The following is a 12529-nucleotide window of genomic DNA, read 5'->3' as shown; positions in this document are numbered from 1 at the left end:
TAAAGATTATTCAATAAGGTCACAGTTTTATCTTATTTAAAAATGTTATTCAGATTTCTCCATTAACATATTACATAAGCAACTTACATAGTACTCAAAATGTTTTAAATATCAGTAAATTATAACACAGTACAGACAAAACATCATCCTTTGTGGCTTAATCACCTTCAAACCTTCCCTCACAAACCTATTTTAAAGTGTATTATGCTAAGCCTCTTCTATAAAGACTGATATATAATCAATCAGGTCATAAAGAAATTGTGAGTTGGTACAGTTAAAAATTAAAAACATTGCCTCCTTTCAAGAGCTGACATTTGTTTTCGAGAAAATGCAGCCTTAACCATCTTATCCTTTCCCTTTTAAAAAATGGACACAGCAGAATAAAGTGCACCAAATCTTCCTTTACATCCATATTACAGTGGCATATAGTTGGAGCCTTCAGCCAGGTGGTTCTTTTTGCCAATGGCCGCAAGTTAAGCCTGGCTTTAAGAAGGAGTCTGCGTCCCTCTGGGGATTCTAGATCTAGTATTGGGATTGGGGCACCCAGGGCCCTCTTATACTGAGCAGTTTTATCAAAGTTAACACAAAGCTTACTGTGTTTGTCAGCAATGGCTTCACTTTTAAAAATTACTTGTCAGTAAGGTCTTTGGAGAACATACCGGTAGAAGAGGAACTTTCGTCAAGGTTTTGAGATATATTACTGTGCTCCTCAGCTGTTTTGTCAATAGGTGGCAACGGAATGTTCTTTAAACGTTCCGGAAAATATTGTGTTAAGGGTGAACACCTCATAGTTGTAAGGAAGGCCTGGTGTCAACAGTAAGACAGACAGACACAAGTGACCACAATTCAAGGGTGTTTATTGAACTTCAATAAGGGTATGATAAACACCTATCCGATCCTAAATCTACAGATGGAAGCAAGCTGCGACCATCAAATAATAATAATAATGCAGTCCTAGTGGTGTCTTCTCAAAATTAAAGAGCCTATACTAAAACAACCTATTGCCAATCCTTACCTCTAACAACAAATAGTGTGGGGTTAGTGTTTATGAAAAAGAAAGAAGTGTTCACAAAAATGATATGTCAGGATGATCATGTTGCTGGCCTCCATACCCCGTGTTTTCAGCACATGACAAGGTGGTTCACTTGGGCGTAGTCCAATGTCTGGCTTCTTCGGCACGAGGATACAGTTCAATCACTAGCATCAGGGCCTTCTGTGCCCAAGTCTCTTTACTTATCAAAGTCTCTTGATTTAGAGGGTCTGATGTACCAAAACAAACAAAGTTATTTTCCTCTTACAAGTACTCAATTCAGGTGATTCACTCTTCACCCCGGATCCCCCTCTTCTGGGCTCAGATCCCCTTTTAAAATGTTCATAGAATATTCTTTCTCAGGTGACTCACAGTTCACCCCGGATCCCCCTCGGCCGGGCTCAGATTCTTCCTCTTACACAATTAGTCTACCTCAGCCTGGTTCGGACCAACTTCAATTAGTATCTTCTATCAAAGACTTTTGAATGTGCACAGGGTTTAGCTTGACCCGTTGCAGGACCACTTTGATTTCACAATTCCCATTTAAATTTGCCACCTCTCAATTGGATACCTAACAGAGACCTTCAAATGAGCCCCCACGTGGCACCGGACCACTCTGATTACGTATCTGTCTTGGCTTCAAAAGTTCAGTCACTCATTTGCTGTTTAATTATTCACGTTGCTTGTCACAAACGCTTCGCACACTGTTATCTACAGATTTCTCTATACAATGTTGCCTTTGGCAACCTTGGTTCTAACACAGTCCGGTCTGGTATCAGTCTCTCTGACTCATCGGCTATGCTGACTTTAATGGTGCTGATTTCTTGTAGGAGCCAAGGATAGCACCTTGGCGGCAAACTCTTCTCCCTTCCTTAGCCATCAATGCGGGAGAGCCCCGGGTACCTCCGAAACACAAAGCAGGTTTCTTTACCTTTAGTTCTAGGTCGTAGGTTTCTGATTCTCAAAGGCTCATGAAAGTAACAGTCTTTCTCTGGAAAGGTCAAGAACACTTCCCTCCTTGAAAGCCTCTCCGGTCTTGCCGTCTTTTTCCTCGTACTAAACTGCCATTTTGGAACTGCTGCTTCCTCGTGTGCTTCGCCTTGCTCAGATTGTGCTTTCGTGCTCCGTCTTTTATCCGTGTGGGGAAGTGTGATGGGAGTCAGGTGTGTGTAATGATCAGTAATTGCCTGAATCTGTCTGAAAATTGTGTTGGCACATGTCGGGTATATGGATTGGGTGTAAGTCCATTTTCTCTCCCAGTAAGCTGTCTGTGAGAAGGTGTTTGTGTCGGGAAAGGGGTGGGGGTTGAGTTCCTAAGTATCCTACAAGGTGCGGCCTATCATAAGGCTCTAAAAATAGCAAAATCTTTGTACTTCAAGGACTCAATTCAAGCAGCAGTAAATGCTCCAAAAAAGGTATTCAAGATCATCAATAAACTAACTAAATCTGATTGTAACCCTCAGAAAGCCACCTCACAACTGTTATGTGACGAGCTTTCAACCTTCTTCTTTAGCAAAATTGAAAAGATTAGCAAAGGAATTGTCAGTGAGGGGAACCCGAAAGATGTAAAAAATGCTAATGTCGAAAATGGTACGCCTCTGCTGGCACTAGCAAATAAGGCAGAAGTTTGCTTCACTGATTTCGCCTTAACGAACAAAGAGGAGCTGATCAAGAAAGTGGCCAAGCTTAAATCGGCATCACCCTTAGACCCCATTCCACTGAAATTGTTTAAAACAGAGCTAACAGACTTTTTTTGACATACTGGCCGCTGCAGTTAACTCATCTTTGAAGTGCAGACAAATTCCAGCTAAACTCAAAGAGGCTTTAGTAAAACCACTACTGAAAAAGCTGACACTTGATACCTCGATCCTGGCAAATTATCAGCCAATCTCACTCATGCCCTTTCTTATGAAAGTTCTAGAAGCATTAGTGACTCCCCAATTGAGATAGTTTTTGGAAAGTCAAAACATCTTAGACAGTTGTCAAATGAGCTTCCGCCCCCCTGATGGGAACCGAATCAGTTCTGGTATCGGTACTGGATGATCTCACCATGACCAGGGACGAGGGCGGCATGGCAGGCCTCCTTCTGTTGGACCTGTTGGCCGCTTTCGACACCATTGATCATGGAATATTGATGGTGAGGCTTAAGGAGGCAGGGTTTACGCGGGCAGCATTGGACTGGTTCCGTGCCTTCCTGACCGCACGCTCATAAATAGTCTCCCTTCACCCCTATCATTCATATCCGGTCCCAGTCACATGCAGAGTTCTGCAGTTATCAGCTCTCTCCCCTGCTTTTCAATTTATATATTCTCCCCCTAATGATTCTCATTCATCTGTTTGTATTTAAGGTCTTCTCATATGCAGATGACACACAGATCCTGTTCAGACTAGACACAAAGCAGTATGATGTAAGGGACAGGCTAAATAATAGTCTGGAAGCGGTCAGATGCTGGATGGAGTCAAATTGGCTCAAATTAAATGGCAGGAAGACATAGAGATTTTGATCTCAAGCCTGCCAGGGGCAGTGGAGGGATGGACCGTTGCCTTTTGGCCAGAATCACTGGGCCCACTTCGTAAGCCTGCCAAGGTGGTTCTTCCTAACCTTCGGATTAAGTTATCAGAATCCCTGTCTATGCAGGTCAACTCAGTATATGGAGCAGGCTTTGTTAATCTTAAACAACTAAAGAAAGTCCTCCCCTTTATTACAGATAAGTTTCATACTCAAATTGTGGCAGCATGTGTTAATGGGAGCCTGGATTACTGTAATGTCATCTACCTGGCGCAACCAACTTTTCTTATCCAACGCCTGCAAGTGTTATAAAACGCTGCACTGCGCTTGGCACACACATCCCTGCTGGAGCAGGAGTTACAAGGGCCAGAAAATCTCTCCACTGAGTTCCGATTGAAGCTCAGGTAAAATTCAAGGCGCTGTGTATTAAGCACCATGCTCTATGCAGAAGTGGCTGTTTAGCCATCCAAGAGAAACTGGACAGATACATTCCGGTACGCTCTGTGAGGTCCTCAAATGCAGCATTGTTAAGGATACCTAAATATAAGAAAGAACGTTTGGGTGGTCGTGCTTTTTCAGTGGCAGGGCCCAGGCTTTGGAACTCGCTGCCTGAAAAGCTGAGGAAAATTGAGGATTTTTTATCCTTCAAACATAATCTTAAAACGTTCCTCTTTAGATAAATGTTTTCGCCCACCCACCAGTGACTCAACTACATCTGTCCTGACTATCGATTGTCTTTATAAGCGCCATGATGCCTTTGTTGAAAGAGCGCTATACAAATAGCTGATTGATTGATCCTAGCTGGTAGGATGGGGAAAAGGAGTTACAGGAAAGGGGGTACTGTGTCTCGCTGTCCTGTGTCCCACTTCCACTCTCCAAAGACCCCTCATCCAGGTGATCCTCTTGCACTGGTCCACCCCCAGGAGCTTAATCCAGAAGCGATGGCCGTGTCCTGGCCACCTGGATGACAGATCCCCGGGAACTAGTGGGTGAGACACCTTCAGGTTTCTCACATAGTCTGGTCAACAAGTTCTGCACTAGCTTGTATATTAGTAAGTTCGCATTGTGTGTCTATATTAGATAGGCCTTGTGTATTTACTGATAATGAGGACATATCTTTTCTTGCTAAACTTCTAAGCACCAGCTCGATAGTGAGCGGGCTGAGCAGAAAGCAGGTGGATGGGGCACCTGGTAATGCAGAGCTTACATTGTCAACCAGAAGATCTATGCATTGCCCCGGAGTAGGAGTTTTTAAAGCCTTAACAACAGTTTCAAAAACGTTAGTTCCTATACATGGAATGGACACTATAAATTTGTTGGCTAAATCATTACAAAGATCAACCTCCGCCTCCTGTGTGGTAACACCCTTAGTTTGATAAAAATCAGTGATTCTCATGTCCGTCTTACTGTTCACAATAGTGCTTTGTACATTTCTGTTGTCAGTATCTGTGGACAGGGGCTCCGTTTCCACCAATAGCAAAGAGCCATCAAATTAAAAAGAAGAAGAAATGGACATACTGTTCAGAGGTCCAATATCTGTCTCCCGTTCCCCCTCAACAGTCAACTCGTCCTGCGACAGATGCCAAAGTTACTGTGGAGAGTCGACCATAAGTCCACGTCTGCCCACCACGGCAGGTTTAGCCACTCGTACGGCAGTGGCCGTGGGAGCCCAGCATTTCGGCGTGAGTGCAGCACAGTGGAATGTAATTGAAGAAAGCCCAGCACACCCTGACCTAAAGTTCAAATACTTTAGACGTTAAAATATGCTTCCCTTGAACACACTTAAATGTCACTTACCCCAAGAGAGGCGGGCAAAGTCTGCCATATCAGTGATGAAAATGGTAGGAGGTAGAGGAGGCCAAATATTTCAGAGTGAGGTCCTTTACTGACAGGTCCTAGTCAGCAAACTCTACCAGCCATTATTTGATCACAGTATGCAAGTCCCAACACAAAAACACTCTGCACACTCCACGAGCTCCACGCAGAGTGAATGTTTTAAGGGGTAGGGCCGCCTCCTCAGCAAGTCAAAGATGGAAAGAGACTTAATACTCCAAACTCGCTGCCAAAGGATCGTTGTATCTAAATGTAGCAGGTACTGCCAAAACACTCTGCACACTCCCATTGGTATTAAGTTTAAAAAGATGTTAACCTTCAGAAATGCAGAAGTGATGTTTGTTTTTACCTGATAATTATTTGAGTTCACTGGTAAATGTCAAAGGTATTTGCACAGCACACAGCAGCCATGGGTATAGCTTTGTAGTGCGTTGTCCTTATTTGAAGGAGCATGAATTACACAGCATCAGTGCATGATAAAGACTGTAGTCTAATTCCAAGATGCATGATGCTATGGCTGTGGGTGGCCTGTATGTGTTGACCTGCTGGTGTAAGGTAATGTCGGAGGGATGCCCCAAACTGGCACTTTGTGGTTGCTACTGCTGCTAAAATATGTTACAATGGGGTATGAGGTCAGTAGTTCATGCAGTTACCAGTGTGGTGCAGGAACCGGCTTTTCTATTGCACTGCTCACATCATCCTATTTGGATTAAATGCGCCCAATGGAAACTATACTCATTGCAGGTTTGAGGGTTAGATGGACCTTGTTTAAGATATATTTGTGTGATGCGCATGGCATTCATTCTCCACACGAGCTTCATTACAGGTTTGGTAGTATCTCGGCAGTAAATCCGCCAAGATACCAGCAAATGGAATTACTGTTACCGCCACTTGGTCCAGTGGAATTACCCCCAGATTCCAAGTGGTGGTGGGCACTTTTAGTCAGCGATTATTGCATTTTTATCTCTAGATTGAATTATGCTAATAGTTTTTACTTGGGCTACTTCATTGCTAGATTTCAGAGAGATCAGGACTCTTCTACATAAAATCTTTGGAAGCTGGGTTTCAAGGCAGACATTTCACCCACCTTATTATCACTATGCTGGCTTCCAGTAAGTTGCAGAATATGTGTTTGGTCCTTCTGCGTAGGATATGTTCTTTGTTCCTGGGATTAAAAAAACATAGTCCCAATCCTTCATGTATTTGCTGATCTTCCTCTAAGCGGGCATTGGCAGTGCCCGCACCTTCGAGGCATCTATATCTCAGTACCATCTCCTCAGCTGTGGAATTCCCTTTCACTCGACATTAGAGCTATCCCAACCTATGCTGCCTTTAAAAAAAGTCAATAAAAGCATGTCATAGCAGCACCAGAGCTGCCTCTTAATTCTCGGTTACATCCCTTGTAAAATCCTTCTAGCTCCAACATACACCCCCTCGGGCCGGGGAATATTAAATGTGATTTCCCCCATATCTCCACACTGTGACATAGACAGCGAGGTGGGGGGAAGTCCGAAATGACGTACTTCCTTGTAGTATCTTCATACTTTTACATCGTATATCTGTTAGACTCCACCTTTAACTTATCCTCGCTACCACCTTGACTTGTGAGATGTAAAACACGGTAGTGCTACACCCTGTAATATCATTGCTTTGCCTTAGTCTCATTATGAGTCTTGCTAGAGTATATTTGGTATGCATCGCAACATTTCACGTTGGCTCCTTCCTAAACTGGCATCCATTTATTTTAATGTTTCTCTTCAGATTACCTTTGTTTTTAAATTAAACCCTGTTCCCACTCATATACACGTAAATTGTACTATCTGTCTCTATCTGTACTATCTGTCTCTGCCTCCTTTGCTTTGTAAGAACATATCACAATACGGCTGAGATCAGCAAGCAGGTTTTGCACTATATTCCACTGGTCATGGGTATTACTCCTGTAATACATAACCGGCTGCAAAGATCAACAAAGTTTAGATTAAAGTAACATTAATGCCATGCACATCATCATATACTAGCTATGTTTTATAACATCTCATGTTGGACCCTATCTAAACTGGCATGCATTGAATTATAATTTGTTTATTCCATAAAAGAAACCCATCTTCCTTACACATATACAAAATGCAGGATATCAATGCAATCCCATATACATTTTACTTCCACAAAACCACACTGGAATATCCTCCAACTAACACTCCAAGCATAGCAGATTTCAATCATAATGGATAAAAAACCATTACAATGCCAAAATGTTGCAGTATTTTATATGGACAATACGTTTTTTAAAAGTGTCAACAGCTGATATCTTTTACTAAACTGAGCATCCTATTTGACTTGTATCTTAAAATCTAATAGAACTATAATGATTCATCATAGGATATGGTTAACACATCAGGATCTCATGATCCGTGGCTTCTTAAAGCAGTTCATCACAGCAAAAGCCCTGTATTTAATATGAATGTACTCTTCAGGTTGCATGTGTTTCACGGTACATCTTGCTTGCAAATATATTTACGTATATTGTGCTATCTGTCTCTGCCTTGTATCTCTTTAAAGGCATGGTCTAGTAAACAATTTTATTTAAAAAATAGATAGGCAACATTAAAAAAAAAATACTAGCATTCTCTTTTTTAAAACTTCCTATGTAAAATGTTGAGCTATTCAAGCTCAAAATTCGCAAAAGCAAGCACATGGGCGCATCCATTTTGTGAAATGAATGCCCTCCTGTGCTGGCTTTTGCTTTTGGGGCACTAATGAAGCAAAAGCCAGCCAGCTGTAGTAAACAAAAGCTACCGCTGGGTGGCTTTCCCTTCATTAGTGCTGTACGCGGAGGACGGGGACCGGAGACCAGAGCAGGAAAGCTAGCAATGGAAGCCTTCCCACCCTCCAATCAAAATCTCCTGCATTCTTCCCTCAGAGCACTCTGTGTTCTGGCCTTAGGCTCTCAATGGTACATGTTAAAATGTTGTAATGTAGAGGCACCTTATTTATCCTAGGAAAGCCACCTCTGCTCTCTATTATTGCCTTCTTTGTTAGTCATTTATGTTCGGAATCATACCCTGTAAAAAGAATACATTCAATCATTATCACTTATTTAATGGTGGGTACAGATATCTATATTTTACCTCAAGAACACTGCCAGATACCGAAAGTCAATACTACGTGTTGAAAAGAGAGCTTTGAATCTACCCGTATTTTTGGGGAAACAAATTTGTGTAATTAATTCCCCATTTTCCATTTCTTGACATTTGTTTTTTGCTTTGATGACACATTGTAGCCCACATGTCTCGTGCTTATGCTAATGAAAGCACTTGAAATAGAGCGTTCATTACTCAATCAATGCCCCTGACGTGTGCAGTGTGTATGACCTGAATACTGCTTGTAAATATTGTGTTATGATGGCCTTCTTGTTTTCTGTCTAGGAATGGCCAATCAGCGGTGGAACGTGGAACCTCGGAACACAGACGTACCCTGAAATCATTATAACGGGGTAAGCCATAGAAGCGACTACTTTTACAAGAATAAATTAAACATGTTCATGCAGAGTCTGGACTAGGCAACCCTGTCTTACACGCATTCTCTGCTTACATCTCCCCTCGATATCACACACAGAAAACGCTCAGTCAGCTTTATGTCTAGGGACTACAAATACATAAAAGATTGAATGATTTCCCTGCTTGAATAAAACGGGTAAATTGCAAATTAAACTGAGAATATAATGCTCTTTTAATCATTGCAATACTAGAATCACCCATGGAGCATGATGTGTAACACCACAAGAGCAGAAGTGGAATCTTGGCCTTGTCGGGGCGGTGGCCTACCGCAAACAATTTGCCCTTGCACCGTCTGACCTCTAACAAAAGGGCCATCACCCAGTTGCTCATTATCCTGATCAGAATAAAAAGGGAGCTTGCTGCGTGTCTTCAACTCGGACGTAAATGGGGCCTTTTATGTTCCTGTGATGTTCCCATGTATAGCAATTGATGTTCTTTATTACAGCACCAACACACCACTAATGCAGCTTCAAGGCGCTGGACAAGAGGCCTAGCAAGAAAGTGCACGTTAGTAAACAGTGACGCATGGGGAAATGTTCAGGCGCTTGCGAAAGGTTACCTAGTAGAGGTGATTCTAAGGGTCTAATGGGGGAGGCAGTTACAGAGGGAAGCGCAATGTTCAGAAGGAACTTGTGCATAATTTAGGTATGATTAGTGCCAGCCTTAGCAGCGGCAGCACCCGGTAAGCAACATAAAAATGTGGCCATCCCCATTCACCCCCCCCCCTACCCCTCCGCGTGCCCCTGTTCAATGCCGGCGGGATGGGGCACATGTATTTTTAACCCCGAGCTACTGTGTCGGAGCAGGGAGTTAATCAATGGAATAGGATGCCCTCAGCTCTGATGCCCGTGGGCTGCAGCGCTCTATAAATATATACAAAATTAAAAATTAATATTATAATGAAAACCGTCCACGCCAGAGAGGGGACATAGTCACCTCAATAGGGTGCTGATGCAAACGCATCAGCACCCTGTTGTTGTTAAATGTGCCCCGCTACCGTGCTGGAAAGCCAAGCACCAGCACAAGAGCAGGGCACATTTAATTTCGATAGGGCACCTACCGCACCTTCTCCCACCACGCCAGCTCGGGGAACCCTTGAAAGACTCCCCTGAGCTGGCGAAGCGGTGGGCTAATTGCACCCCGGGTGGTGGCCCAGGTGGCCTCGCTCTAAGGCCGGCCCTGGGTATGATCTTTTAATGAAGTGTCTTAAGTTTTCCATACCACCAGTCCACATGTAAAGCTCATTATTACCTCTTCTGTATGAGTATTTTGACAGCCTGCTTTTTCCATTTGTTCGTCTTAATTATAATTGAATCCCCTTTGAGGTTTTCTTTCAGGTTTCCTTTTTCCTCTTTCTGAGGTTTGGTTTTTTAAGTGTCTGCTTGGCAGCCAGTGCTTCACCCAGAGAATATAAGGGCAAGGTGTTCAGCTGTTACGATTTATTGGGCGGTCACTCTCAACTGAGTGAATTCCTCCTCCCCAACCCCCAAGCAAGGTGGCACACAACAAAAGTGCTTTACAGATTCAACTTTAGTGAGGCCGCCAACCTATCTTGTTCTATTCAACAAATACCCTCTTTACCACCAATGAGCTCGGAACGAGGCCGGTGTATAGTAACACTATATATTTATTTAAGGTTTGACAAAGAATAATAGAACAACCAAAACATCAACCACCAACGCTGTTGCACTACATAAAATCACAATTTCAAATTACTTGCACCAATTGACAGACTATTTCTGATGGACAGATACTACAACACACAGGTAAAATTTGGAGATGGACAGTCATCACTTTACATAAGATTTCTTGCAGTTGCACCCATAGAACAATATAACTCACACAGTGATTGCTTAGTTTGCTCTATGGTTCTTTTCTCCCAGCAATCCCCACCCCCATGCATCAATTAGAAATGACACCTCTTGTTTGAAGGCAAGGTACAGGAAGTGGGAATACAATAGAAAAATCGTTTTGACCTTTTTTTTTAATTAGAAAAGCTATATTAAAAGGGACTCCAATGGGAAAATCGTTTTGGGCTTTTTATTTGAATCAAATGGAGGACCTTGGGATTCTGTTTTGGGATGCAATTGAATAAATGGGAAATTTCATTTTGCACACTCTAGATTCACTTGAATGGCAGGAGTTTTAAGGTTACTTATTTTGGGAGTATGGACAACCCCCTTGGATAAGGAAGAAATGGGGTTCAGAAAGGTAGAGTCACCCAAGTACTTTATTGGCTGTACCGTCTCCAACACACTGGTCATGAACTTTGTTAGTTTCAAGCTCTAACAACACTCACCCCATGATTTTTCTATATGGGAATTAATTGATTTAAGTTTAATTCAAGGCACTAAAGGTCTATATAGTTTCACCCCCTGCCCCACAATTTAATGTAAATGATTAAGAAAGGCAGTTCCCCACACAATTCGATTTAAATTGATAGGGTGGTTTTCTATGGGGAAATCATTTGAGTTATATTTAATGAAATGTGCAATACAATGTGCCAAGGGTCTCCCGAGTTTCACCCCCCTAGCCCTTAAGCGAGATGGAGATTAAGGCTGGCAGATACCCCCCCCCCACACACTTTTGTTGGCATTTGGATTAATCTACTTACATGGGAGGCCTTGGTCATGGGGCATCCAGGGAAACAGCAGGGCTCCTCTGTGGACAACACAGATCTGGTCAAAGGCTTTGGCCTCGCATAGTCCTGAGCAATCCAGTCCTCCTCCTGGCTTCTCAAATGGCAGGCCCAGCTAGCTTCTAGGTTTCCCAGTCTCTGTATCCCATGCAAGGTTTAAGGCCTTTCCATGTAACCAGCTCTTCTCCTGGCAAGGTTTACCCTGATTGCCCGGGTAGCTCTCCTAGCCTCTCTGCTAGTTGTTCCTCGCAAGAATCCAGAAGTAAACTACCTCCAGGAATGGAGTTGAAAAGTCAAGCCAAAAGTCCCTCTCAGATGGAAAACTGATCCCTTATAGGGCTGGTGACACTCCATTATTATCACAATTCCCACGATACGGATTGGCTAGCTCTCTCCACCCTCCTACCCCCAATATGCCCACTGCGTGCTGATAGGACAAGGAGTTGGGAGGTGTGGATGATGAAAGCTGAGGAAGGAGAAAGATTCATCATCCCAAAATGACAAGTGGGTTTAACTTTTAGTGTTCCTAAAAATCTCACAACATGGCAGCTACTTGAGTTCGATATTTGATGGTGAGTCAGAAAATACTAATCTTATTTCGGCACGCCCTTCCTGGGAGGAGCTACTGTTTTTTTCGATTTGCTCCTGAGCCGAAATAGTAAAAAATCTGACACTTCAAGATTCAATAATTTCCCCCTCTAGTACCACACCAACTTTCCATTAGCTCAGAATTAGGAAAAGGGGCGAAACCATAATTCTTTTCATAACTCCCATTGTATATATCACACAGAATTCATATTTACATGGTACCGACTGGCTTCTTATCTCCTTTAATATCTGTCTGGATGGGCACTGGGAAACACAATGCTCTTTATATTAAGGAAAATTTAATCCTATGTTAATCAGCCAATGCTTCACATGTGCCCCTCTGTTTCAAAATAGCCCCCACCTTTCCTCAAGTT

At 42.8% G+C, this 12529-nt stretch overlaps 1 protein-coding gene across 6 annotated transcripts in view; it reads left to right on the top strand.

The window, feature by feature from the left end:
* Positions 1-12529, top strand: part of STXBP5L (syntaxin binding protein 5L) — a 3950894-nt gene that overhangs the window by 2230657 nt on the left and 1707708 nt on the right. For all 6 annotated transcript variants that reach the window (XM_069635832.1, XM_069635831.1, XM_069635829.1 and 3 more), the window contains exon 13: positions 8798-8865. In XM_069635832.1, coding sequence (XP_069491933.1) covers positions 8798-8865 — 68 coding nt within the window. The remainder of the gene's footprint in view (positions 1-8797; positions 8866-12529) is intronic.

The sequence above is a fragment of the Ambystoma mexicanum genome, chromosome 7p, assembly GCF_040938575.1.
Source record: "Ambystoma mexicanum isolate Mex_15411 chromosome 7p, UKY_AmexF1_1, whole genome shotgun sequence".
Classification (NCBI taxonomy): Eukaryota; Metazoa; Chordata; class Amphibia; order Caudata; family Ambystomatidae; genus Ambystoma; species Ambystoma mexicanum.
The sequence above is the reverse complement of the archived record's forward strand: the minus strand, read 5'-3'. Positions and strand labels throughout refer to the sequence as shown.